This window comes from Lampetra fluviatilis, chromosome 23 (assembly GCF_964198595.1).
Source record: "Lampetra fluviatilis chromosome 23, kcLamFluv1.1, whole genome shotgun sequence".
Lineage (NCBI taxonomy): Eukaryota > Metazoa > Chordata > Hyperoartia > Petromyzontiformes > Petromyzontidae > Lampetra > Lampetra fluviatilis.
The window spans coordinates 13,223,324-13,250,020 of NC_136297.1; the positions used below are offsets into that span (position 1 = coordinate 13,223,324).

The 26,697-nt window shown below is 58.8% G+C and overlaps 1 protein-coding gene across 1 annotated transcript in view; it reads right to left on the reverse strand.

Moving 5' to 3' along the window:
* Positions 1–9,111: 9,111 nt before the first annotated feature.
* Positions 9,112–26,697, reverse strand: part of LOC144940843 (uncharacterized) — a 31,477-nt gene continuing 13,891 nt past the window's right edge. Inside the window, 13 exon segments of the mRNA XM_078867323.1 lie at positions 9,112–10,089; positions 11,061–11,115; positions 11,417–11,482; positions 11,973–12,727; positions 12,730–12,856; positions 13,003–13,144; positions 15,265–15,698; positions 15,862–15,999; positions 16,492–16,649; positions 17,902–18,063; positions 18,447–18,522; positions 19,478–19,521; positions 20,330–20,395. Coding sequence (XP_078723449.1) covers positions 9,611–10,089; positions 11,061–11,115; positions 11,417–11,482; positions 11,973–12,727; positions 12,730–12,856; positions 13,003–13,144; positions 15,265–15,698; positions 15,862–15,999; positions 16,492–16,649; positions 17,902–18,063; positions 18,447–18,522; positions 19,478–19,521; positions 20,330–20,395 — 2,702 coding nt within the window. The 3' untranslated portion in view covers positions 9,112–9,610.

The window sequence follows — 26,697 nt, forward strand, 5'->3', positions numbered from 1 at the left end:
CAAGCGATGAATGCATCTCTTGGATGACAGCATTTGAATATAACCACGACAGGAAGCGAGAACATCTCACGTACCTGAGAATTCCTGCATGGCAGCGTCTGCTGAACACGCTGACATTGTAAATGTACGCGCCACTCCCACGTACCTGAGAATTCCTGCATGGCAGCGTCTGCTGAACACCCTGACATTGTAAATGTACACGCCACTCCCACGTACCTGAGAATTCCTGCATCGCAGCGTATGCTGAACACCCTGACAATGTAAATGTACACGCCACTCTCACGTACCTGAGAATTCCTGCATCGCAGCGTCTGCTGAACACCCTGACATTGTAAATGTACACGCCACTCGAAAGCAGCACAATGAAGGCAAAGATCTTTTCGATCGACCTGTAACGCATCGTTGTCTAAATATTCTCCTTATCAAACCTCACGAGGCATGTGCCAAACAAGAACGACACACGCGCAGCAGCAGCCGTCTGATGGAATCTTACAAGCACCGTTGGCCATCTCATATATATGCGTGGCAAAAAATGGGTGTAAACTTTAAAAAAAAAATTGTGATGTCAGCAAGACGAAGCTTTCAGAGCTGCTCACGGGTGATGACTTTTGAAGGAATCATTTGGCGTGTGCGTGTTTGTCAGGAGATTATGTAACCCAAGACAAGACGGCATTGTTACTTCACATTGCATCGCTTGTGGAATAAAATGTTCCAGTAAAAAGTAACATCCACATTTTCGTGACATTACACCTTTTAGCATCTTTATTTGAAAATTTTCTGAAGCGTAACAAGCCACGAAACAAAATCTGTCCGTTCTCCAGAATTTATTCAAGCAAGCCTGACTGCTGATCACACACCGAATGTCAAAACCGGGCCAAAGTTGTGCTTGTATTGAAGCAATGCTGATGAGATTTGCACTCCCAGAAGGCCGTGTGGCTGAGGGGATGTGTGAAGTGTACCTCGATGTATGACGTGGATGTGGATCGACGGATTTGTGGAGGAGGCGACTTGTCTGCTCATGCGTCAGCCAGCAGCAGCAGCGCGTGGTGGTGGTGGTGGAGTGCACCTCGTGTGCTGTAAAGCTCTCAATGCCGTCGGCGTTCAGGAGGAGCCATACTATGGCTCGCCAGGAGACGGCGCTAAGGCAAACTCATCTCCACCTGAAGAGCGTTGCCCTCTCGCAAGCGTCGGTTTCCTCCAACAATTATAACTCCGGTTTCCTCCCACGTGTATAAACGCTCGTCAATTAGCTGAAAACATCTTCATATCAAGAAGACGGCAGAGCTTGGGCAATCGCCTGGCTGCTGCCTTTCCGCCTGTTTGTGGTTCCTCCTCGCGCCTCTGCGTCGTTGTCTTCGAGATTCAGAGAATGCCGTGCAGCGGCGCGTTACAACTCTTATTGTTATCTTTATTTGTGTCAACTATATCTCCACAACGACGCCAATAATGATTGTGCACTACATAGAGGTGTTTCTTTGTTTTCCTGAGTCTCAGCACTTTTTTTTTCAGGCGGGTACTGACAAGTTTTCGCAGTCGTGGGCGGTGTTTCTGGGTTCGTGTGGTCCCGGGTGTCAGTAATTCGCCGGTACTCGTTCAGCATGTGGCTCGGGGACAATCCCAGCCCCACGCTGCGTGTGCGCGCGCTGAGCCACGGGAACAGGGGGAGAACACGCAACTCCACACGCGCAACTGCACACTCACACGCGCAACTCCACACTCACACGCGCAACTCCACACTCACGCACGCAACTCCACACTCACACGCGCAACTCCACACTCACACGCGCAACTCCACACTCACACGCGCAACTCCACACTCACACGCGCAACTCCACACTCACACGCGCAACTCCACACTCACGCACGCAACTCCACACTCACACGCGCAACTCCACACTCACGCACGCAACTCCACACTCACGCACGCAACTCCACACTCACACGCGCAACTCCACACTCACACGCGCAACTCCACACTCACACGCGCAACTCCACACTAACTCACACGCGCAACTCCACACTCACACGCGCAACTCCACACTCACACGCGCAACTCCACACTCACACGCGCAACTCCACACTCACACGCGCAACTCCACACTCACACGCGCAACTCCACACTCACACGCGCAACTCCACACTCACACGCGCAACTGCACACTCACACGCGCAACTCCACACTCACACGCGCAACTCCACACTCACACGCACGCAACTCCACACTCACACGCGCAACTCCACACTCACACGCGCAACTCCACACTCACACGCGCAACTCCACACTCACACGCGCAACTCCACACTCACACGCGCAACTCCACACTCACGCACGCAACTCCACACTCACACGCGCAACTCCACACTCACACGCGCAACTCCACACTCACACGCGCAACTCCACACTCACGCACGCAACTCCACACTCACACGCGCAACTCCACACTCACACGCGCAACTCCACACTCACACGCGCAACTCCACACTCACACGCGCAACTCCACACTCACACGCGCAACTCCACACTCACACGCGCAACTCCACACTCACACGCGCAACTCCACACTCACGCACGCAACTCCACACTCACACGCGCAACTCCACACTCACACGCGCAACTCCACACTCACGCACGCAACTCCACACTCACACGCGCAACTCCACACTCACACGCGCAACTCCACACTCACACGCGCAACTCCACACTCACACGCGCAACTCCACACTCACACGCGCAACTCCACACTCACACGCGCAACTCCACACTCACACGCGCAACTCCACACTCACGCGCGCAACTCCACACTCACACGCGCAACTGCACACTCACACGCGCAACTCCACACTCACACGCGCAACTCCACACTCACACGCGCAACTCCACACTCACACGCGCAACTCCACACTCACACGCGCAACTCCACACTCACACGCGCAACTCCACACGCACACGCGCAACTCCACACTCACACGCGCAACTCCACACTCACACGCGCAACTGCACACTCACACGCGCAACTCCACACTCACACGCGCAACTCCACACTCACACGCGCAACTCCACACTCACACGCGCAACTCCACACTCACACGCGCAACTCCACACTCACACGCGCAACTCCACACTCACACGCGCAACTCCACACTCACACGCGCAACTCCACACTCACACGCGCAACTCCACACTCACACGCGCAACTCCACACTCACACGCGCAACTGCACACTCACGCACGCAACTCCACACGCACACGCGCAACTCCACACTCACACGCGCAACTCCACACTCACACGCGCAACTGCACACTCACACGCGCAACTCCACACTCACACGCGCAACTCCACACTCACACGCGCAACTGCACACTCACACGCGCAACTCCACACTCACACGCGCAACTCCACACTCACACGCGCAACTCCACACTCACACGCGCAACTGCACACTCACACGCGCAACTCCACACTCACACGCGCAACTCCACACTCACACGCGCAACTCCACACTCACACGCGCAACTCCACACTCACACGCGCAACTCCACACTCACACGCGCAACTCCACACTCACACGCGCAACTCCACACTCACACGCGCAACTCCACACTCACGCACGCAACTCCACACTCACACGCGCAACTCCACACTCACACGCGCAACTCCACACTCACGCACGCAACTCCACACTCACACGCGCAACTCCACACTCACACGCGCAACTCCACACTCACACGCGCAACTCCACACTCACACGCGCAACTCCACACTCACACGCGCAACTGCACACTCACACGCGCAACTCCACACTCACACGCGCAACTCCACACTCACACGCGCAACTCCACACTCACACGCGCAACTCCACACTCACACGCGCAACTCCACACTCACACGCGCAACTCCACACTCACACGCGCAACTCCACACTCACACGCACGCAACTCCACACTCACACGCGCAACTCCACACTCACACGCGCAACTCCACACTCACGCACGCAACTCCACACTCACACGCGCAACTCCACACTCACACGCGCAACTCCACACTCACACGCGCAACTCCACACTCACACGCGCAACTGCACACTCACACGCGCAACTCCACACTCACACGCGCAACTCCACACTAACTCACACGCGCAACTCCACACTCACACGCGCAACTCCACACTCACACGCGCAACTCCACACTCACACGCGCAACTCCACACTCACGCACGCAACTCCACACTCACACGCGCAACTCCACACTCACACGCGCAACTCCACACTCACGCACGCAACTCCACACTCACACGCGCAACTCCACACTCACACGCGCAACTCCACACTCACACGCGCAACTCCACACTCACACGCGCAACTGCACACTCACACGCGCAACTCCACACTCACACGCACGCAACTCCACACTCACACGCGCAACTCCACACTCACACGCGCAACTCCACACTCACACGCGCAACTGCACACTCACACGCGCAACTCCACACTCACACGCACGCAACTCCACACTCACACGCGCAACTCCACACTCACACGCGCAACTCCACACTCACACGCGCAACTCCACACTCACACGCGCAACTCCACACTAACTCACACGCGCAACTCCACACTCACACGCGCAACTCCACACTCACACGCGCAACTCCACACTAACTCACACGCGCAACTCCACACTCACACGCGCAACTCCACACTAACTCACACGCGCAACTCCACACTCACACGCGCAACTCCACACTCACACGCGCAACTCCACACTCACACGCGCAACTCCACACTCACACGCGCAACTCCACACTCACACGCGCAACTCCACACTAACTCACACGCGCAACTCCACACTCACACGCGCAACTCCACACTAACTCACACGCGCAACTCCACACTCACACGCGCAACTCCACACTCACACGCGCAACTCCACACTAACTCACACGCGCAACTCCACACTCACACGCGCAACTCCACACTAACTCACACGCGCAACTCCACACTCACACGCGCAACTCCACACTCACACGCGCAACTCCACACTAACTCACACGCGCAACTCCACACTCACACGCGCAACTCCACACTCACACACGCAACTCCACACTCACACGCGCAACTCCACACTCACACGCGCAACTCCACACTCACACGCGCAACTCCACACTCACGCACGCAACTCCACACTCACACGCGCAACTCCACACTCACACGCGCAACTCCACACTCACGCACGCAACTCCACACTCACACGCGCAACTCCACACTCACGCACGCAACTCCACACTCACACGCGCAACTCCACACTCACGCACGCAACTCCACACTCACACGCGCAACTCCACACTCACACGCGCAACTCCACACTCACACGCGCAACTCCACACTCACACGCGCAACTCCACACTCACGCACGCAACTCCACACTCACACGCGCAACTCCACACTCACACGCGCAACTCCACACTCACACGCGCAACTCCACACTCACGCACGCAACTCCACACTCACACGCGCAACTCCACACTCACGCACGCAACTCCACACTCACACGCGCAACTCCACACTCACGCACGCAACTCCACACTCACACGCGCAACTGCACACTCACACGCGCAACTCCACACTCACACGCACGCAACTCCACACTCACACGCGCAACTCCACACTCACACGCGCAACTCCACACTCACACGCGCAACTCCACACTAACTCACACGCGCAACTCCACACTCACACGCGCAACTCCACACTCACGCACGCAACTCCACACTCACACGCGCAACTCCACACTCACACGCGCAACTCCACACTCACACGCGCAACTCCACACTCACACGCGCAACTCCACACTCACACGCGCAACTCCACACTCACACGCGCAACTCCACACTCACACGCGCAACTCCACACTAACTCACACGCGCAACTCCACACTCACACGCGCAACTCCACACTCACACGCGCAACTCCACACTCACACGCGCAACTCCACACTAACTCACACGCGCAACTCCACACTCACACGCGCAACTCCACACTCACACGCGCAACTCCACACTCACGCACGCAACTCCACACTCACACGCGCAACTCCACACTCACGCACGCAACTCCACACTCACACGCGCAACTCCACACTCACACACGCAACTCCACACTCACACGCGCAACTCCACACTCACACGCGCAACTCCACACTCACACGCGCAACTCCACACTCACACGCGCAACTCCACACTAACTCACACGCGCAACTCCACACTCACACGCGCAACTCCACACTCACACGCGCAACTCCACACGCGCAACTGCACACTCACACGCGCAACTCCACACTAACTCACACGCGCAACTCCACACTCACGCACGCAACTCCACACTCACACGCGCAACTCCACACTCACGCACGCAACTCCACACTCACACGCGCAACTCCACACTCACACACGCAACTCCACACTCACACGCGCAACTCCACACTCACACGCGCAACTCCACTCTCACACGCGCAACTCCACACTCACACGCGCAACTCCACACTAACTCACACGCGCAACTCCACACTCACACGCGCAACTCCACACTCACACGCGCAACTCCACACTCACACGCGCAACTCCACACTCACACGCGCAACTCCACACTCACACGCGCAACTCCACACTAACTCACACGCGCAACTCCACACTCACACGCGCAACTCCACACTCACACGCGCAACTCCACACTCACACGCGCAACTCCACACGCGCAACTCCACACTCACACGCGCAACTCCACACTCACACGCGCAACTCCACACTCACACGCGCAACTCCACACGCGCAACTCCACACTCACACGCGCAACTCCACACTCACGCACGCAACTCCACACTCACACGCGCAACTCCACACTCACACACGCAACTCCACACTCACACGCGCAACTCCACACTCACACGCGCAACTCCACACTCACACGCGCAACTCCACACTCACACGCGCAACTCCACACTCACACGCGCAACTCCACACTCACACGCGCAACTCCACACTCACACGCGCGCAACGACAAAGATCCGCCGTATAGCCTGAACAGGCTTTTGGGGCAAGTGTTGTTAGTGAGCACCTATGAAAGCCGGCAAGGCCCACGAGGGGGTGGGTGGCCAGCACTTCGCCCGACGGCCTTTGTCTCATACACACTCCACACACAAACTCCACACACACACACACACACTCCACACACACACACTCCACACACACACACACTCCACACACACACTCCACACACACACTCCACATACACACACTCCCCAAACACACTCCACACACACACTCCACACACACACACACCACACTCAACACACACACACAAACTCCACACACACACACAAAAACTCCACACACACAAAAACTCCACACACACACTCCACACACACAAATTCCACACACACAAACTCCACACACACAAACTCCACATACACAAACTCCACACACACACACTCCACACACAAACTCCACACACACTCCACACACACAAACTCCACATACACACACACACAAACTCCACATACACACACACCACACACCACACACACAAACTCCACACACACAAACTCCACACACACAAACTCCACATACACACACACACAAACTCCACACACACACACACCACACACCACACACACACACTCCACACACACACACTCCACACACACACACACACACTCCACACACACACTCCACACACACACTCCACATACACACACTCCCCAAACACACTCCACACACACACTCCACACACACACACACCACACTCAACACACACACACAAAAACTCCACACACACACACAAAAACTCCACACACACAAAAACTCCACACACACACTCCACACACACACTCCACACACACACTCCACACACACACTCCACACACACAAATTCCACACACACAAACTCCACACACACAAACTCCACATACACAAACTCCACACACACACACTCCACACACAAACTCCACACACACTCCACACACACAAACTCCACATACACAAACTCCACACACACTACACACACACTCCACACACACACACACACTCCACACACACACTCCAACAACAACACCAACAACAACCGCCATTCGCCACTAAGTGGCGGTGACGTCACCACGACGCTTGTGCCAGGCCATGTGCACCCTGAGGCCACGTGAAGTGTCGAACGCCCGCTGGCAGGAGGTCACGGGGCAGACCCAGGTGCCAGGGGTCGACTGACCGAGATGACTGGCTGATGCACCACCTGTGCCCCCTACTGTGCCAACTTGCTGTGCTTTAGCCACCCGGCGCTCCGCTCGTTGTTGTGAGCGTCGCTCCTCCGCCCTCCGTTGTTGTTGGAGGGCGACTGCCTCCAACTGCCCAGTAGCGTCCACACACTCCACACACACACACACACTCCACACACACACACACTCCACACACACACACTCACACACTCCACACACACACACACTCCACACACTCCACACACACACACACACACTCCACACACACACACTCCACACACACACACTCCACACACTCCACACACACACTCCACACACTCCACACACACACACTCCCCAAACACACTCCACACACACACTCCACACACACCACACACACACAGGTACCCGAGTCGGGAATCGAACCCAGGTTCATCTTGCTGTGGGGCGCGATTGCAACGCAATTCATAATTTACTAACAAACCTCTTCAGACTTCAGTAATATTACTCAAGTATTATATTACTCACAGTACATATGATCAAATAATTTGAGCATTTGCATAATACGAATCGTAACACTTTACGCAAAATTATCATTAAAATCAAAATAAAACATGTTAAGGAATATCATCTGCAACAGCGGCTACAATCACAGCAAGGGTAAACCTTGTCAGGGCAGCACTCATCATAGCAAGGAAAGGAAGTGTCGTGATTGAGAGTTGCAACACAGAGGACGACGGTTCCAAACGATGGGGGGCGAGTTCCACCCCCTCCCCCAACACGAGCACCACCACCACGCGCCCGTCCAACACACAATGTGCACGCGCGCGTGCGCGCAACAGACATGCGATAAACGAGGTTTCGAGTGGGCGCTGGTACCAAGTGCTTGTTTATTACGTGGAGCCAGTGGGAAACAGCCTCCACCCGTTCAGCATAGTCCGTTACATCACATTGTTTTACAGGCTTTTTGTGACAACATATTTGGCAAAAAGTTGCATGCATTTTAGAAAATAGCAAAATAGATCTGTAAGTCGGCACGCGGAGCACGGCCAGCAGAGCCCGTGGGGTCAAGGCAATCACGGGGGCCCTCAAGCCCCATTCCACCAGCGCTGTGGGTCGGGTCCCACGGCACAGACGGCCCCACTCTCCCGGCTAGGCCCCACTCTCGTGGCTGGGTCTCATACCCCACCCTGTTGGTTATCAGCGTCTGCAGCCAGAGGATTGAGGAACCTGGCCCATGCAGCTTCCCCTGTGCCCATCTCCCTGGCGTGACGATGCCGCGCGGCGAGAAGCCAAGGCCGTCATAACGCGTTCTAGAAAAATACAAAACCGAGGCGCGCCGCTCCTCCTGGCGCCGTCCCCGTTCGGCGCTAGAAGAGCTGCGAGGCTGCGCCGAACACCAGGTCCTTTCCACCGCCGCCGGCGTCAAACAAGTCCGCGGACGAGAAGGGCCCGGCGGGGGGCGCGTGCGCCAGCGGGGCAAGGCCGGACGCTAGCTCGGCCCAGTCCACGCCGTCCTCGTCGCGCTCGCGGTCCGAGGCGCCGCCCTCCGAGCCCGCGCCGGCCTCCGCCTCGGCCCAGAACGCGTCTTCGTCGGCCCAGACGGCGTCGCCGCCGCCGCCGCCGCCGCCGCACACGCCGATCACCACGCCGAGCGAGGCCGCCAGCTGGGCCTCGGAGGGCGGCGACGACGACGGGGAGGGTGCGGCGGTGGACAAGCTCAGGCGGAAGGTGGCGGCGAGGCCCAGGTGGCCGCCGCCCACGCCCCCGGTCGGCCGCGCCGGCGCTGGAGACGCCCCCGGCGGTGACGAGCGCGGCTCCTTCTGCTCGCGGGCGCTAGCGGGGATCTCTGCAGGGGTCACGAGGAGAGGAAGGGAAACATTGATTTACGTGCATGAAACTTTCATGGCTTGTGTTTATTTTTCTAAATTATTTATTTTTCATATCACCATTTCAGTAATGGAGGCCCATGCCTCCGTGTTTACAATCCAACGATAACTTATCTGGTTCACAAAATGTATGCACATTAGATATATATTATTTCCACAAATATTTTTTACTGAAACCAAGTCAGTAATTTAGTAGTTTTTTTGGGACATTTTAATAAACTCAGAAAAGTTTTTTTTTTTAAAGAAATGATCGATTGGGGACCCAGGGTGCAAAGGGACAGCCAGGAGTTGTATACACGTCCCCCAAGAGGTCATGATGGGTCTGTAATTCTTACACTCAGTTTTATTAACCGATGAAACATGCAAGAGACATCAATATTGCAAGATTGAGCCATTTCATTTGCGCACGGTGACAAAGCTGTGCACAGCTTGACATGCTTCCGCTTCTTTGACGGAGTCCCGGCCGCACGGCACGGCCGCGATGCACACGTCGAACGGCCCACACCACGAGAACCGGTCCTTTTACGTTCGTGTCAACGATGAGCGCCTTGGCAACGTATGGTGAAGTAACTCCCATTGCCGTCGCGGCGTGGGTACAATTTCATCCAGCATCGGAAATTGCCAAAAGCCTGTAAATTATTTTAAGACACCGTGATGGAAATGATTTGCATGATCTCTGTAGGGCCGAGAGGCAGCCCATGTAAAACCATGTGTAAGGAAAGACAAGCGAGTCAAGTGTCTGTTATGTGGGGGTCTGCTGTCTGGAATGCTGTGGCCCAACGCCACAATTTTGAGTCTATATTTGTGTAGTTTATTGTTTTGTCTTATTTTCCTTCCAACTAAAAATTTGGCTTGCACTTAACGGAATCATAAAAAAGAAACTGTGCTGGTCGTGTTGCGAGTTGTGTTTCCCCATTTGTTGCCGCGTCACCTCCGTTCTCGATGAGGATGTCCAGGAGGTCGTCCATGTGCTGCTCCAGGCCTCCCTGGGAACGACACGACGCCGGGTCACAGCGAGCAGCGTCGCGACGGCGCTACGGGCGCCACGCGACGCCCGGACACGAGTCAGAGACGCGCGAGCGCGGCTTCTTCTACAGAGGGACTGGCCGCCACATTCCGCCCCACGATTCAAGTTTCAAGTTTTGTTGAGCCCGTTGAGAACAAGAGACCAGGACGAGTCCCATTAAAGACAAATACAAGCATCAAGCAAATAGAGATATGAGCGAGAGCAGCCGCGTCACAGCAGAAATGGACGAGGGGGGGTTGGGGAGAGGGGGGGGCGCTCGCCTGCATGGAGGGGGCCTTGTGCTTGACGGCGTCCTCGTACGAGGGCGGGAGATCAGGCGTCTCGAGCTGCTCGTGTAAACGGACACACGCGCACACACAGACACGCGCACACACAGACACGCACACACACTTACCATTTATAGTGCACAATTGGTAACGTGCGCAGTTTTCCTTCACTCTCAGAGAATGATTCAGAGCCGTGGAAAAGCACAAACAAGGGGGAATTCAGCAAATAGTGACACCACTTACTTCCCAAGCTGTGTGATCCTGCATTGTGTTTCTACAGTGCACGTGGGAGGAAGCCGCAGTACCCTTGCTGCAATCCCGTGACGAGTCAGGAGAGGGCGACCTCGACCCCACGGGTAGGGAGGGAATCTCATGGGCGTGTGTATGATCCACCAACTGCAGCTGCCTCCACGGCAGTGCATTCCGGGCCACGTGCAGCACGGACGCCCGTGCCGCCCCCAACCTCGCCGTGAGAGCAGCGCAAGCCTCGAGCGCAACGCAAGCCTCGAGAGCGATCGTGGGCGCCAGCTCGGGGAGGGCGGAAGCTCACCTGGAGGGCGTCCCCGGGCCCCGGGCCGTGGTGGGACGGGCTGTCGGGGAACGCAGCGAGCTCCTCGCGCTCCGGCGCCGCCCGCTCGCGCTTCACCTCGACGCCGGCGGGCATCGGCGGGGTGCGCGGCGGGGGCTCCCGGTCCGCCTCGGCCTCCGCCCCGCACGGCCCCGGCGCCGAGGGGACGGCGCCGTCCCCGGCGAGGGACTCCCGCTTCACCGGCGCGGCGGTCGGGCTCGGGGGCGACCTCCGACGGGGGTCCGCCCGAGGGAAGCGGAACGCGAGCGCGTCCTCGCGTCCCCCGGGCCCGCCCCGGCCGCACGGCCGGGGCGGGCCCGGCCGTGCAACAACGGGGCCCCGGCTCGGGAGAAAACCGGGCGACGCCGGGTCTCCTGGGTAACCGGGCGAGACCCCGGCTTGCGGGAAGCTCGGCGAATGCTGCTGCTGCGGTGGCGGTGGCGAGGCCTGGCCGCCGTGCCGGAGGCTTTTCTCGCGCGCGATCTGCCTCCGCAGCTCGTCGGCCTGCTTCTGCTCCTGCTCCAGCAGCCTCTGCAGCTCCTGGATCTTCCTGCGCTTCATCTCGAGCAACAGGCGGTCCCCGGCCGCCGCATCCGCCTCGGATCCCGGGGTCCCCGTCCTCTCCTCCTTGACCCCGGGCGAGGGGGCGAGGACGCCGGGGGTTCCGCAGGGACCCGGGGAGAGCGACGAGTCGCCGGAGTCGCAGCCCGGCTCGGGGTCGCCGTCGGGGGGGGGGCGGCGCCGCGGCGGGGGGGGGCGCTCCCCCCCACCGTGGAGAAGGCGCGGCGGAGCCGCTCGAGCAGCGCCGGTTTGGTGCCGGAGACGGGCAGCGAGCGGCGCTTGAGCTCGTGCCTCAGCTCCGTCACCTGGCGCGGGCGAACGGCACGCGGGCGGCGGGGGAGGGGGGACACGCGAAGGCGTCATCGCGAGGCCGCGCGCGACGCGAAGGACGCACGGGAACGTTCCGCCCGTTTTCTTGTGCCGGCGGAGTTGCGGCGACTCCCCGAGTCACCTTCATCTCGTCCAGGTTGGAGGGCAGGCCGCCGGGGCGGTGTGCCGGGCTGCCGGACGAGCTTGCGCCAGGACTCGCGTCGGGCCCGCTCGTCCGAGGCTCGGATTTGATGGCGCCGCGAGTCGGGCTTGAGGGTGGGAGACTTCACGCATGCAGAGAGTCACGGTTACACCGGCAGCATGGCACACACATCGTGCCTTCATCACCCTGCCATACATAGCAGGGGTAACCAAAAATATTTCCAAAATCATGAACAAACACAAGATCCAGGTCCGATTTAACACAGTACATAAAATTCGTGATCTGATCCCATCCGTGAAGGACAAGAATCCTGACATGCAATACCCCAGCGTCTATAAACTAAGCTGGATCTGCGGCAGCAGTTACATTGGGGAAACTAAGCGACATGCCTCGGACCGTGTTCGAGAGCATAAGGCAGATTTGAAACACGATAGGACCAATACTTCTGCCGTGGCTGATCATTATTTTAATGTGGCTGGCTCACACGAAATTGATTTCTCTAAGACGATGGTACTTTGCAAGCCAACTGGCTATTGACAATGATTCGTTCATGAAGCCATCCATATATACAGACACAGACACAATTTCAACTGAGAGGAAGGTTATCGACACAGCAATCATTGGAAAGATGTCATCAATCACTTTGGGTCATGGCTTGACTTGTGCTTTATTGTCAATCAACCTCCACCGTCAGCAGTGTGGTGCGTGCAGCATTGGCACTGCTGCTGCATTGGCACTGCTGCTGCATTGGCACTGCTGCTGCATTGGCACTGCTGCTGCATTGGCACTGCTGCTGCATTGGCACTGCTGCTGCATTGGCACTGCTGCTGCATTGGCACTGCTGCTGCATTGGCACTGCTGCTGCATTGGCACTGCTGCTGCATTGGCACTGCTGCTGCATTGGCACTGCTGCTGCATTGGCACTGCTGCTGCATTGGCACTGCTGCTGCATTGGCACTGCTGCTGCATTGGCACTGCTGCTGCATTGGCACTGCTGCTGCATTGGCACTGCTGCTGCATTGGCACTGCTGCTGCATTGGCACTGCTGCTGCATTGGCACTGCTGCTGCATTGGCACTGCTGCTGCATTGGCACTGCTGCTGCATTGGCACTGCTGCTGCATTGGCACTGCTGCTGCATTGGCATTGCTGCTGCATTGGCACTGCTGCTGCATTGGCACTGCTGCTGCATTGGCACTGCTGCTGCATTGGCACTGCTGCTGCATTGGCACTGCTGCTGCATTGGCACTGCTGCTGCATTGGCATTGCTGCTGCATTGGCACTGCTGCTGCATTGGCATTGCTGCCCCGCCCATCCTGCTGGTGCTGCTGATACACTTGGGCTACGCCCATCTCCAAACCTTTATAAACAGTTTGCCTTTAGAGGATAACCCCTTTTCCTGATGACGACCGCTTGTGTTGCGATCAAAACGTCGTGATATTTTTATTCACTTCATTTTTTATTATCATGTTTTATATCTACGTGACTTTACCGAAAGAACCAAGGAATATTGTGGAAACTTACCAGGTGAGTAACCATTCAGGTCACAACTCAAGAATGGACTTTAATAGTGATATGAGTGTGCCCCCACTCGATGCAGAGGCATTTAAATAATCGGGCCTCGCCACGACGCTGTGGAGCACGGGGTGGTGATCGTAGGATCGATTTCAGACGACACACCGACGCATGATGACGTGTCCACAGTGTCCAATCGCACCCGCAGACTCCGTGCTGCAGTACGCCACATCGAGCGGAAGGTGGCGATCCAAGCCCACAAAGATTCCCCCCTCTAAACATTCTCAGACCGTCGGGGCAATGCCCTGTTTGGCGAGGACCTTCGAAGACCGGCACGGCGCACAAGTGGGTGGCCAACAGCACGTCCTGCCGTCTTCAGCTCCACGGTGGCGATGTTTACACATTGCACCAGGTACTCAATTGAGGCTGAGTCGACGTCGGGGAGGCCCAGAACTGGTTCAGATATGAGACACCGATGTTGGCTTTGGCCGGAAATCGAACGTGGGTCGCCAGTTTTGTAGCACAGTGCACTAATCTCTGTCCCACCGCTCCCAACACACACTCCTATACACAATAATGTACACACCCGGAGTCATACACGAAAAATTGCCATTTGCCACAAAGCGTAGGGGTTTCACCGCAGCGCGTGTGCCAAGCTAGGTGCAATGTGAGACCACGTGAAGTGCCACACCCGTGCACTGACGCGCAGGCCAATGGGCCCCAGTCACCTGGAGGGTGCGTGCGGCCCTGCTTGGAGGGGCAGCAGCCGCTGCTGCCCCAGCAGCTGCCGCTGCTGCTGCTGGTGATGGAGCTGCGCCTCTGGCTGCCGCTGCTGGTGCGGCTGCCCGAGCGTTTGCAGATCCAAGAACATCTGCTGCTGTTGCAGGAGCCGCGTGTAGGGAGTGGTGCCGGCCGGCAGGATCGGCGGGCCGCGGGCCCGGCCGTCGCAAGGCGCCTCCGGCCGGCCCCCTCCGGGGCTGCGGGCCGCCGTGGCGGTTCCCGGCGCGGAGGCGGCGGCGGCGGCGCCTCCGCCCTTGTCCGGGGCCGGCCGCTGGCCGGGCGGGACGTACTGGTGGTACTTGAGCTTGCGCACCTTGGGCCGCGGGTCCTTGCCGCGGCTCCTGGCCCGCTGGCCCCCGGCCTCCGGCTGGGGCTGCGTGTGCTGTTGGCGGGGAGAGGGAGGGGGGAGAGGAACACATCCATGCCACGTCGTCCGCACCGCGTGTATTTTAAGTTAATCTCCGTTAGCATCTGTGTCGTGTCTGCTCGCCGCGGAGGCGGTGTGCGGGGGGGGGGGCGGCGGTGGCAGGGGGGGGGGGTCTCACTTTGACGAGCGGCGAGCGCGGCTTGCTGGGCGGCGTGACTCCTGCCGGCTGACCCTGCCTCGCGTGGAGCGGGTTCGCCAAAACCCCCATGGCACTGGCCGCGTCCCCTTGCCGGCCGCGCTGCTGCTGCTGCTGCTGCTGCGAGGGGTTAACGGGAACGAGCGTCGAGAACGAGTGAACCTGCACCACTGCCGTAGTGGATCACCGATCCTCGACATCGGAGTTCTAGAGCTATGCCTGTCCGTGTGGGTGCATGTGGGTGTAAGTCTGGGTGTACGTGTGGGTATACGTGTGGGTGTATTAGTGGCAAGCATACTTCACTATGCACCCGGCAAGTTCAATCCCCGCTCACGACTATCATCAGTAATACAAATCTGAACCGGTCCTGGGCCTCGCCGTAAAACGAGTACCTGGTGCGATGTGTAAAAATCAGCGGTCGGACGTGGTCCTAGCCACCCACTGCCTCGTGCGACATTCTGCCCTGAACAGGTGCTCGCTAACACCACTTACCCCAGCAGTCAGTTGAGGCTATACGGGAAATCTTTGTATTTCTACTCTTGCCTCCATAGCGTGGTCTCCATGGTAAAGTCTCCATATTAAGGACCCCCCAGAACAAAGAACAGGACTCACGGCGCCGGGATCTGCAGGGGATGAGGGGTCCGGTCCGGGGACCGAGAAATCGAGGGAGGGGCCCTGCGGGGGAGGGGAGGGGCCCTGCGGGGGAGGGGCGAGGCTGTCGGGCGAGAGGGAGCGAGCGTCGTCCTCCTCCTCGTCCACATGGGCACCGCCTGCGATGGGCAACACATGCACCAACAACAAAGGCATAGATTCCCCGTGTAGCCTCAAGATGCTGTCAGGGCAAGTGCTGTTAGTGGCACCTTCGTCTCTCCGGTGATGTTTATACACTGCACCGGATACTCATTTTAAAGGCTGAATCTACCTAGGAGAGGCCCAAAACCATTTAACATATTTGGCACAGGTGTTGGTCGTGAGCAGGAATCCAATTCGGGTGGCCAGGGTTCATAGCGCAGCGCACTAACTACTGCGCTACCACTCCCCACTTACATACTATCGTACACACATGATCGTACATACACGTACATAGAAACACAAGCACATCACAACAGCCACAGCTCGCCACTAAGTGGCGTCATTCTCACCACAACGCCTGTGCGAGGCGAGGTCCACCTTGAGGCCACCACGTGAGGTGTTGAAGGCTTGCTGGCAGGACGTCACGGGATAGACCCAAGCTTAAAGCTTCTCGAATTATGTGTTAAATAGTGAAGGGGGTAGAGGGCATCCCTGTCACGTGCTACGGTGAACAGGAACTGGCTACGACTTCCAGCCCCGTAGCTCTACCCGGGGCTGCCCACCTTCATGAAGGTCCTCAAACATCGTGAGCAGAGGGCAAGAGACGCTCTGCTCATGAGTTGCGAGGTCCGGGTGCGAGGTCCAGGTGTGGGCAGCCGTGCGAGTGGTGAGGATGGTCAGAATGAGTGGACGCTGTGGGCCACGTGGTCGGTGCGGTAGTCCGTGGTCATTGTGGACGGTGCGGGCCTCATGGTGCAAGTGGTGCAGGTGGTGCGGGCAGTGTGGTTAGTACGGACGGTGTGGGTGGAGTGGTGAGTGGTGAGTGGGGACGGTGTGGGTGGAGTGGTGAGTGTGGACGGTGTGGGTGGAGTGGTGAGTGGGGACGGTGTGGGTGGAGTGGTGAGTGGGGACGGTGTGGGTGGAGTGGTGAGTGGGGATGGTGCGGGTGGAGTGGTGAGTGGGGACGGTGCGGGTGGAGTGGTGAGTGGTGAGTGGGGACGGTGTGGGTGGAGTGGTGAGTGGGGACGGTGTGGGTGGAGTGGTGAGGACGGTGTGGGTGGAGTGGTGAGTGGGGACGGTGTGGGTGGAGTGGTGAGTGGGGACGGTGTGGGTGGAGTGGTGAGTGGGGACGGTGCGGGTGGAGTGGTGAGTGTGGACGGTGTGGTGAGTGTGGGTGGAGTGGTGAGTGAGGATGGTGAGGACGGAGTGGTGAGTGGACGGAACTGATACCGGCGCCAAGCTGCAGGCCGGCACTGTCCACGGCGAGGATGTGCCGCTGCACCAGCTCGATGGGGCCGGGCCGCAGCGCCAGTCTCCCGTTGAGGTCGGCGGCGAGGCGCGCGCGCTTGAGCCGCAGCTGCGCGGCCTGCAGCGCGGGCTGGGCCTGCGTGTCTGTGGCCGCACGCGGCGGGGGGGGGGGGGGGTAGGGGGGGGAAGAGACGACGGCGTCAGGACCGACGCAGCACCGGCCGCGTCCCCGCTCTAGACGCTCTGCCCACTGCCACGCTCATTGAACCGGCGGAGCCCATCGGAGCCCATGACGACGTCGCAACGAGCGCCGCTCCCACGGTGAAGACGGCCGAGCCGGAATCAAACGAAACGAGACACGTGACGCATGACGAGCGACACGTGACGCGTGACGAGCGACACGTGACGCGTGATGAGCGACACGTGACGCGTGATGAGCGACACGTGACGCGTGATGAGCAACACGTGACACATGACGAGCGACGTGCGATGATCACGAGTAACGCGTCACGTGGTGCCATCACCACCTTCCAGGATGTGCTTCTTGACGAGCTCCTTGCGGTCTGGGCGGTTCCAGATCTTGTGCTTCAGGAAGTCCTCCGTCTGCGGGAACGGACGGCATGCGCCTGGTCAACGACGATCGCAGCACCCGCTAACGCTCGCGTCGATCACTCGCTCACCGTGGGTCAGTCACATCCATATCACTCTTAGATTGCTATTGCTTTGGTTACTGATCCCGTAAACTTTAGTCGTCGATTCCTCTGCCCATGATTGATCATTGAATCTCGTGAGTCAGATCGCAGAACCACAACAATAATTTTTACCGATTAGGCGCCTTTCGCAACGTCTCAAGGCGTCATGCGTAAGGAACAGGGTGACAGACTAGGAGCCAGAGAGGAACAGAGCGAAATGGAAGACACAATGCCAATGTTGCGTTGTACACCCTCCTTCACCCGACACAGCTAAATAGGGAAGTGCCCATTTGTCATTGCCTAAGCACACCGGTCGCGCCAGCCTATGCAGTAAATCCTCCACCCATGTTCTCATTCACCATTCGTTGTCCGGGTCACAGATTTAACCCAAGCAATGAAGTACGAATCGTAGAGTTGGTCGTGAAAGCCAACAACGTGCGAAATCAACTTCAGTCTTTCGGTTTCTTCCCTCGCACTGCTCCACTCCTACCATCATTGTATCTTTTCCCCAAGTTCTTATTACCATACTAATAACCTCGCTCAATGCAACTTGTATCTTCTACAACTATGACGATGATGTTTATTGCTGGGCGCTTGATGTTTTGGGCCTTTGGGCCCCCATGCCCAGCAACTGTCTGATTTAAACCGGCAAAATTAATCCGGAGCAATTCAGTGCCCAGAGTCCATGTTTGACCTTTGATCCTTTAGCTTGACCCCTGCCCCCCTGGCAACATTGTCCCCCTGTGGCTGCGTTAAGCCTTCCCTATAAACCCTGACCTCTGCCCCCCTGGACAAAGTTGCCCTTCCCCATGGCTGCATTACCCCCGTGCCCTCTGCCCCATAGGCGTGTGTCCCTGGGGTCTCACCCGCGCTCTGTCCAGGTTCCGGATCGCAGAGGCCATCCTGAGTGCTGCAAAAACACACGCACGCACGCAAAGACACGCACACACACAGACGCACGCACACACAGACGCATGCACGTACAAATACACACGCACACACACACGCGCAGGGAACCGTTCATGCACGGCGCCGGTTTAGAACGCCGAGGCCGCTCCATGAAAACAAAACAACTCTCAAAGTGTTTTGTTGTGCACGCGATCCCGAAACATCTCGGTCGTACAAACTGTGCGCTCGTTTTATTTTGAAGTCCGTCTTGTGCTCGTGCGTCTCTCGGGCACCTTGGTTTATTGAAATAATCGTGGTTACAACGATTATTGTTGTTATTGCTGCTGCTATCGCTGCGATTGTCGTTATTGCTGCGCAAACAAATCGGGTGGCGCCCGGCGCTGGCCCGCAGGAGCCCGGTGCTGCGTGCGCTGCGTGCGCTGCGAGCGAGCGGCAAGGCCGCTGGCGTTTCCTCTCCACGGCGCGCTGCCGGATTGGCACCGTCTCCCCCTCACGAGTGCCGCTGCACGGCTCAGCGAGCCGACCACGAGCGTGGAGAGCGAGCCAAGCATGCGTGTCCGCGTGTCGGTAACCAGCGCGGCACGCGCGTCCCCGTGTCCACGCGAGTATATGCTTGTATGTGCATGTGTGCATGTGCTGGTGGGGTAGTGGTTAGCACACAATACCATGACCCGGCGACCCGAGCTCGATTCCTGTTCACGACCAATAACAGTGGCTCATATATGGACCAGTCCTGGGTCTCCCCAAGATTGACCGAGCTTTAAAATGAGTACCCAGCGCATTGAGTGTGAGCGCGCGAGTGCACTCACGCGGCACGAGGCGCTGCTGCTCCAGGTTCTCCCACGAGCGCCGCTGCTGCAGCTTCACCTGCAGCACTGGAGACACAGACACAGACGCGGCGGCCGCTCAGCCCCGGCCTCCAACCCTCGTCGCTCCTCACCTACGACCCCTTCACCTGCCGCCCCGGAGCACCCCAAACCTCGAGCCCCCCGTCCTGCCTGCCCCCCGCCCCGCCCCCCGCCCTGCCCCCCGCGATGCCCCCCGCGATGCCCCTCGCCGTGCGCGCATTCCATCGCGGCTCGCCGGGCTGCGTCGCGGGGATGCGCGGCGTCGCGGTTGGCTCTGCCTCAGAGGCCCTATTAGGGCTTTCGATTCCCACCGCTCCGACGCAAACCCTGCCAGAGGCGAAACGCACACGCGTGCGCGCGCACGCACGCAAGACGTTACCGAGCCGGCACGTGTGTAACCTCGCCAGGGATACGAGCAGCAGAATTTCCCATTTTTGGAATGCGAGGCGTGTGTTTTTTTGCAAAAGCGTGTTTGGGCTGGCACGCGAGCCGCCACTTTTTTTGACGAGAAAATTACGAAGTGCAGCGAGTGACATCACTCGGCGTGTTGACCGGGGAGGGGGGGGGGCAGCGGGGGGGGCTCCACCCGCGGCGACGAGAGGGGGTGGGGGGCAGAGGGGGGGCGGCAGGGGCCGTGACAACGCAGCCAGGCGTGGTGGGGATCCCTCGTCTTGGAGCGAGGGATCCGAAGAGCCCCCCACCCCTGCCACGCTACGCTGGGTCGTGCCCCCCCCCCGTACCCCCACCGCCCCCCACCCCCCCGGGTCGCGCCGCCCTCCAGGGGCGGCACGGGGCGACCGCGCGCCGCCGCATGTGGCAGTGATTGTGGGGATGATTAAAGAACGGAGAGCTAGAAAACAATAACACGGAGGGGACTCACGCCGCACACGCGCACGCCCAATGGAGCCGTCAAATGAGCCGAGCGCTCATCGCCGGGCACGGCGCTCGGCTTTCGGGAACGGGGGAGGGGAGTAGCCAGGTGAAGGGGGTGGGGGGGGGCAGCCACCAGGGCCCACGCTGCCAGGGCCCCCCTGGGATGGGATGCCCGTCCCCCACCCCCCCGAGGGAATCCCTCGACCCTGAGCGGCCAACCACGCGAGGAGGAAGTGCACAAAGGGTCCGGCAATCCCCCTCGTCACCGCCTCAACCACCCACAACCACATGCAGCGCAATACCAACTCAACCACACGCTCTCAGACACCACTCTCAACTATCGTTGCAATTACTCCCGCACTCTCGCTCCCGTAATCTCTCGCTCTCCCCCCGCTCTATTCCCCAATCTCTCTCACCGTCTTCCTCTCAAACTCTCGCTCATCTTAACTTTTGCTTCACCCAACAATGCAAACCGAGAAGCAAACTCCTCACATCAACCAAGGGCAGTGGTGAGGCCTCTGCCTCCAAGGTGCCACCTTCTCCCCCCACCTCCAGTCACCTCCTTCCCCGCAGCCCACACCCAGACGCGTCTCTCGGTGGGCACTCGGCCCATCATCAACACTGCGCGAATCACCGCCAATAACCGGACTGTCCCTGGGGAATACTCGAGGTGACGACCCCATGAAGGGTGACGACCCCATGAGGGGCGACGACCCCGTGAGGGGCGACGACCCCGTGAGGGGCGACGACCCCGTGAGGGGCGACGACCCCGTGAGGGGCGACGACCCCGTGAGGGGCGACGACCCCGAGAGGGGCGACGACCCCGAGAGGGGCGACGACCCCGAGAGGGGCGACGACCCCGAGAGGGGCGACGACCCCGAGAGGGGCGACGACCCCATGAGGGGCGACGACCCCGAGAGGGGCGACGACCCCGAGAGGGGCGACGACCCCGAGAGGGGTGACGACCCCGAGAGGGGTGACGACCCCGAGAGGGGTGACGACCTCATGAGGGGTGATGACCCCGAGAGGGGTGACGACCCCATGAGGGGTGACGACCCCGAGAGGGGTGACGACCCCGAGAGGGGTGACGACCCATGAGGGGTGACGACCCCATGAGGGGCGACGACCCCATGAGGGGTGACGATCCCGAGAGGGGTGACGACCCCGAGAGGGGTGACGACCCATGAGGGGTGACGACCCCGAGAGGGGTGACGACCCCGTGAGGGGTGACGACCCCGAGAGGGGTGACGACCCATGAGGGGTGACGACCCCATGAGGGGTGACGACCCCATGAGGGGTGACGACCCCGTGAGGGGTGACGACCCCGAGAGGGGTGACGACCCCGAGAGGGGTGACGACCCCATGAGGGGTGACGACCCCGAGAGGGGTGACGACCCCGAGAGGGGTGACGACCCATGAGGGGTGACGACCCCATGAGGGGCGACGACCCCATGAGGGGTGACGACCCCGAGAGGGGTGACGACCCCGAGAGGGGTGACGACCCATGAGGGGTGACGACCCCGAGAGGGGTGACGACCCCGTGAGGGGTGACGACCCCGAGAGGGGTGACGACCCATGAGGGGTGACGACCCCATGAGGGGTGACGACCCCGTGAGGGGTGACGACCCCGAGAGGGGTGACGACCCATGAGGGGTGACGACCCCATGAGGGGCGACGACCCCATGAGGGGCGACGACCCCGTGAGGGGTGACGATCCCGAGAGGGGTGACGACCCATGAGGGGTGACGACCCCGAGAGGGGTGACGACCCCATGAGGGGTGACGACCCCGAAAGGGGTGACGACCCATGAGGGGTGACGATCCCGAGAGGGGTGACGACCCCGAAAGGGGTGACGACCCCATGAGGGGTGACGATCCCGAGAGGGGTGACGACCCATGAGGGGTGACGACCTCATGAGGGGTGACGACCCATGAGGGGTGACGATCCCGAGAGGGGTGACAACCCCATGAGGGGTGACGACCCCGAAAGGGGTGACGACCCCGTGAGGGGTGACGACCCCTCGTCCCAACTCACACCGCCTCGCCCAGGTCCAACCTCCCATATCCCCTCACTACGTTTCGCCTGGCTTACTTTGTTGACCCACGTGAGAACTCGAGAGAGACGAGCTCGACTCTTCTTTGTGTGACCTTGGGTCAACATATTGGCCCAAATTACAGCAAAGAAACAAATAGAAATGGGCGCAAAAAGAACCCCGTTACAGAAGAAATAAGAAGCAGCGCACACAGACGTAATTAAATATTAATCAGAACAGAATTAATTTCCTGTAACGAAAGTTGGCTCGGACAAGCGGCAAAAACATCAGCATGGAGTCAGGGTGATTACTCCAGATCCCTCCGCCTCCACAGGCCCCACTGCCTCCCCAGGTGCTGGCACCTGTGCAGGTCACCTACCCCCACCCTGCACCGGGGGTGGTGGGTGGGGGCCGGGGGGGGGCCTTGGCACTGGACTGCTAAGATAATAAACGCGCCTGATGAGGGCAAGTTCCCAGAAATCAGCGCAAGCGACACTAATCACTTCCAGTAGCCGCTCAAGGGGTGCCGGGGGAAATACACACAGACTCGCACACACACTCACAAACACACACTCGCACACAGACACAGACCCAGATCCCCTGTGTAGCATACACAGGGCTTTTGGGACAAGTGCTCCTGAGCGAGCACCGATGAAGGCCGGTAGGCCACACCAAGGGTTTGGTGTGGCCAGCACCATGCCAGAGCTGATGTTTACACACCGCACAAGGTGGTCACTTGAGGCCGAGTTGACCTAAGGAAGGCCCAGGACCAATTTAGAATTGCGAATGCTCGGTTTGTAGTGCAGCACACGATACACACATACACACAACAAGGTTCCACCTATAGCCATAGTTTGTTCATGAAAGTGCTGTTAGCAAGCACCTATTGAGGCCAACACGATGCGCAAATGGGTTACGTGGCCATGGCAGCGGAGTAGGCTAACCACCCACTGCACCATCACTCCTAACACGACCACAGCAACTGCTACCCACGCGTGCACAATGCACACACCCACACGCAAGGGGACACAATCATATAAATGCTCACCCCCCCCCCCCGCCGTATGTCACGTGGAAGAGCACAGCGGCGGATGTCATCAAAACGGCGACTCTTTAAGCCATCAAAAAAGGTCCTCAGGGCCAAACCTTCCACCTGATCGCCCCCATGGGGGTACAGATTCGTCAACTCAATGTCGAGGGCCTTTCTCGCGCGATGTGCGATGAGCTCGCAAAGATCTGGAAGGATGTCGTTTACGTCCCCCGCACTCCAAGGAAGCCACGTGTCCGGTGACACGCGTGCTGTCATCACAGACACAGCCGCAAGCTGCTAACGAGCCACTGCCACTCGAAGCATAGCGAGACAGCCTGCCGCCTATCCTGCCAACAACACACGGAGAGGCAGCCACCACTTCTGTCCGAATCGGTCAGCTCATCGTCGTGAATGCACAAACCACCCGGCACACACTGGCCGCAAACCTGCTTTACCCAGCATGCAACATCCCGCTACACGGTACTGTTTATATATGCGAGGGCTACTTTAATAGTCACCATACACAGTAGGGCCATGCGATCAGCAACAGTGCGGACGAAGACCTGACAGACTGGACATATGCAGAAGACCTCCACCACCTATTTGACTCAAAACACCACGCGACCTTTCATTCGGCGAGATGGAGGGGGGATTACGTCCCAGACCTGACCTCCGTTTCCATCGATGAGAATGGTGCACCCCCTGTATTCCCAAACAGCCAGGACAGGCCCGTCGTGACTCACATTGGCATCAAAGTCCCCGTGATATTCGTCGGAGCTGGTTTCAGGATGGAAAACTTTGGGTAAGGCGAATTGGAGTGCTTTTTACCGTCGCCATCGAAAACAATTATTCGGATCCAGCCGCCCCCAGATAGGTTTGAACGGAGCTTGGTCCTTGTGATCTCCGCTGTGAAAAAGACGAATTCCCACTCTGTGAACTGAAACGATCAGAAACTGACAAATCTCCTGCCTATCGACGTCGATCTGACCAACATCCCACATCGACGGCTGAGATCCGGTTTAGAATCACGCGGCGCGACCTTCGCTTGGCCCGAATTTCAACATCGAAACGGCGCGGATCGAACTCGTGGCTTTCAAGCGACGCTCTCACCAACCAACTGGCTCAGCGAGCCCTCCCCCACCACCACCACTGCCTGCATTCCACCTTGAACGGAAACAACGGGCATCACCCGAACCGAATCCGCACCAACCACGGAAGATGCCGACACTTTAGGCGCAATTGTGAAATCAAACTCTCCTGCTTGCGACTGCGGCCAGGAACTCCGAACCGTGGACCAGACAATGTCACGCTGCCCCATCGACAAGCGGTGGGCAGTTTGCGCTCGTCACTAACCCCCAGGCAAGGCAACGGAATGGCTGCATCGCTTGCGAGTCCAGACCGTCGCTCCTTCATGGGCCACGAGGAAAGAAGGGAACCGCTCGCACGGTGGAGGGTGGCGGTGGGGCGGTGGGGAGTGCAGAGGGACTGGGTCTGAGAATTGACCGACTCACTCAGGGAAGATAAGAATACCAGGGTTAGAGACAGCTGTGGAGGATACGAGGTGTGCAGGGAGTGAGAGGTGGAGGGAGTGAGTGAGGGGTGGAAGGAATGAGGAGGAGTGAGGGAGTAAGGGATGGAGGGAGTGAGTGAGGGGTAGAGAGAGTGAGTGAGGAGGGAGTGAGGGGTGGAGGGTGTAAGGAGGGAGGAATGGATGGAGTGAGGGGTGGAGGGAGTGAGTGAGGAGGAAGTGAGGGTGCAATGAGTGAGTGAGTGACGGATGGAGTGAGGGGTGGAGGGAGTGAGGAGGAGTGAGGGAGTGAGGGGTGGAGGGATTGAGGGGGGAGGGAGTGAGGGGGGAGGGAGTGAGTGACGGATGGAGTGAGGGGTGAAGGGAGTGAGGAGGAGTGAGGGAGTGAGGGGTGGAGGGATTGAGGGGGGAGGGAGTGAGGGGGGAGGTAAGATTGTATTCAGGAGGGGGAGGGAGGGAGGGGCTATGGGTGGCTCCCAGGCGCGGGTATTTGCGGCTCACGGCGTGGGAACAGCTCAGGCCAAACCGGCCCACACACACACCACGTGTACACACACACACACCACGTGTACACACACACACACCACGTGTACACACACACACACCACGTGTACACACACACACACACCACGTGTACACACACACACACACCACGTGTACACACACACACACACCACGTGTACACACACACACACACCACGTGTACACACACACACACACCACGTGTACACACACACACACACCACGTGTACACACACCACGTGTACACACACCACGTGTACACACACCACGTGTACACACACCACGTGTACGTACACACACACACACACCACGTGTACACACACACCACGTGTACACACACACAC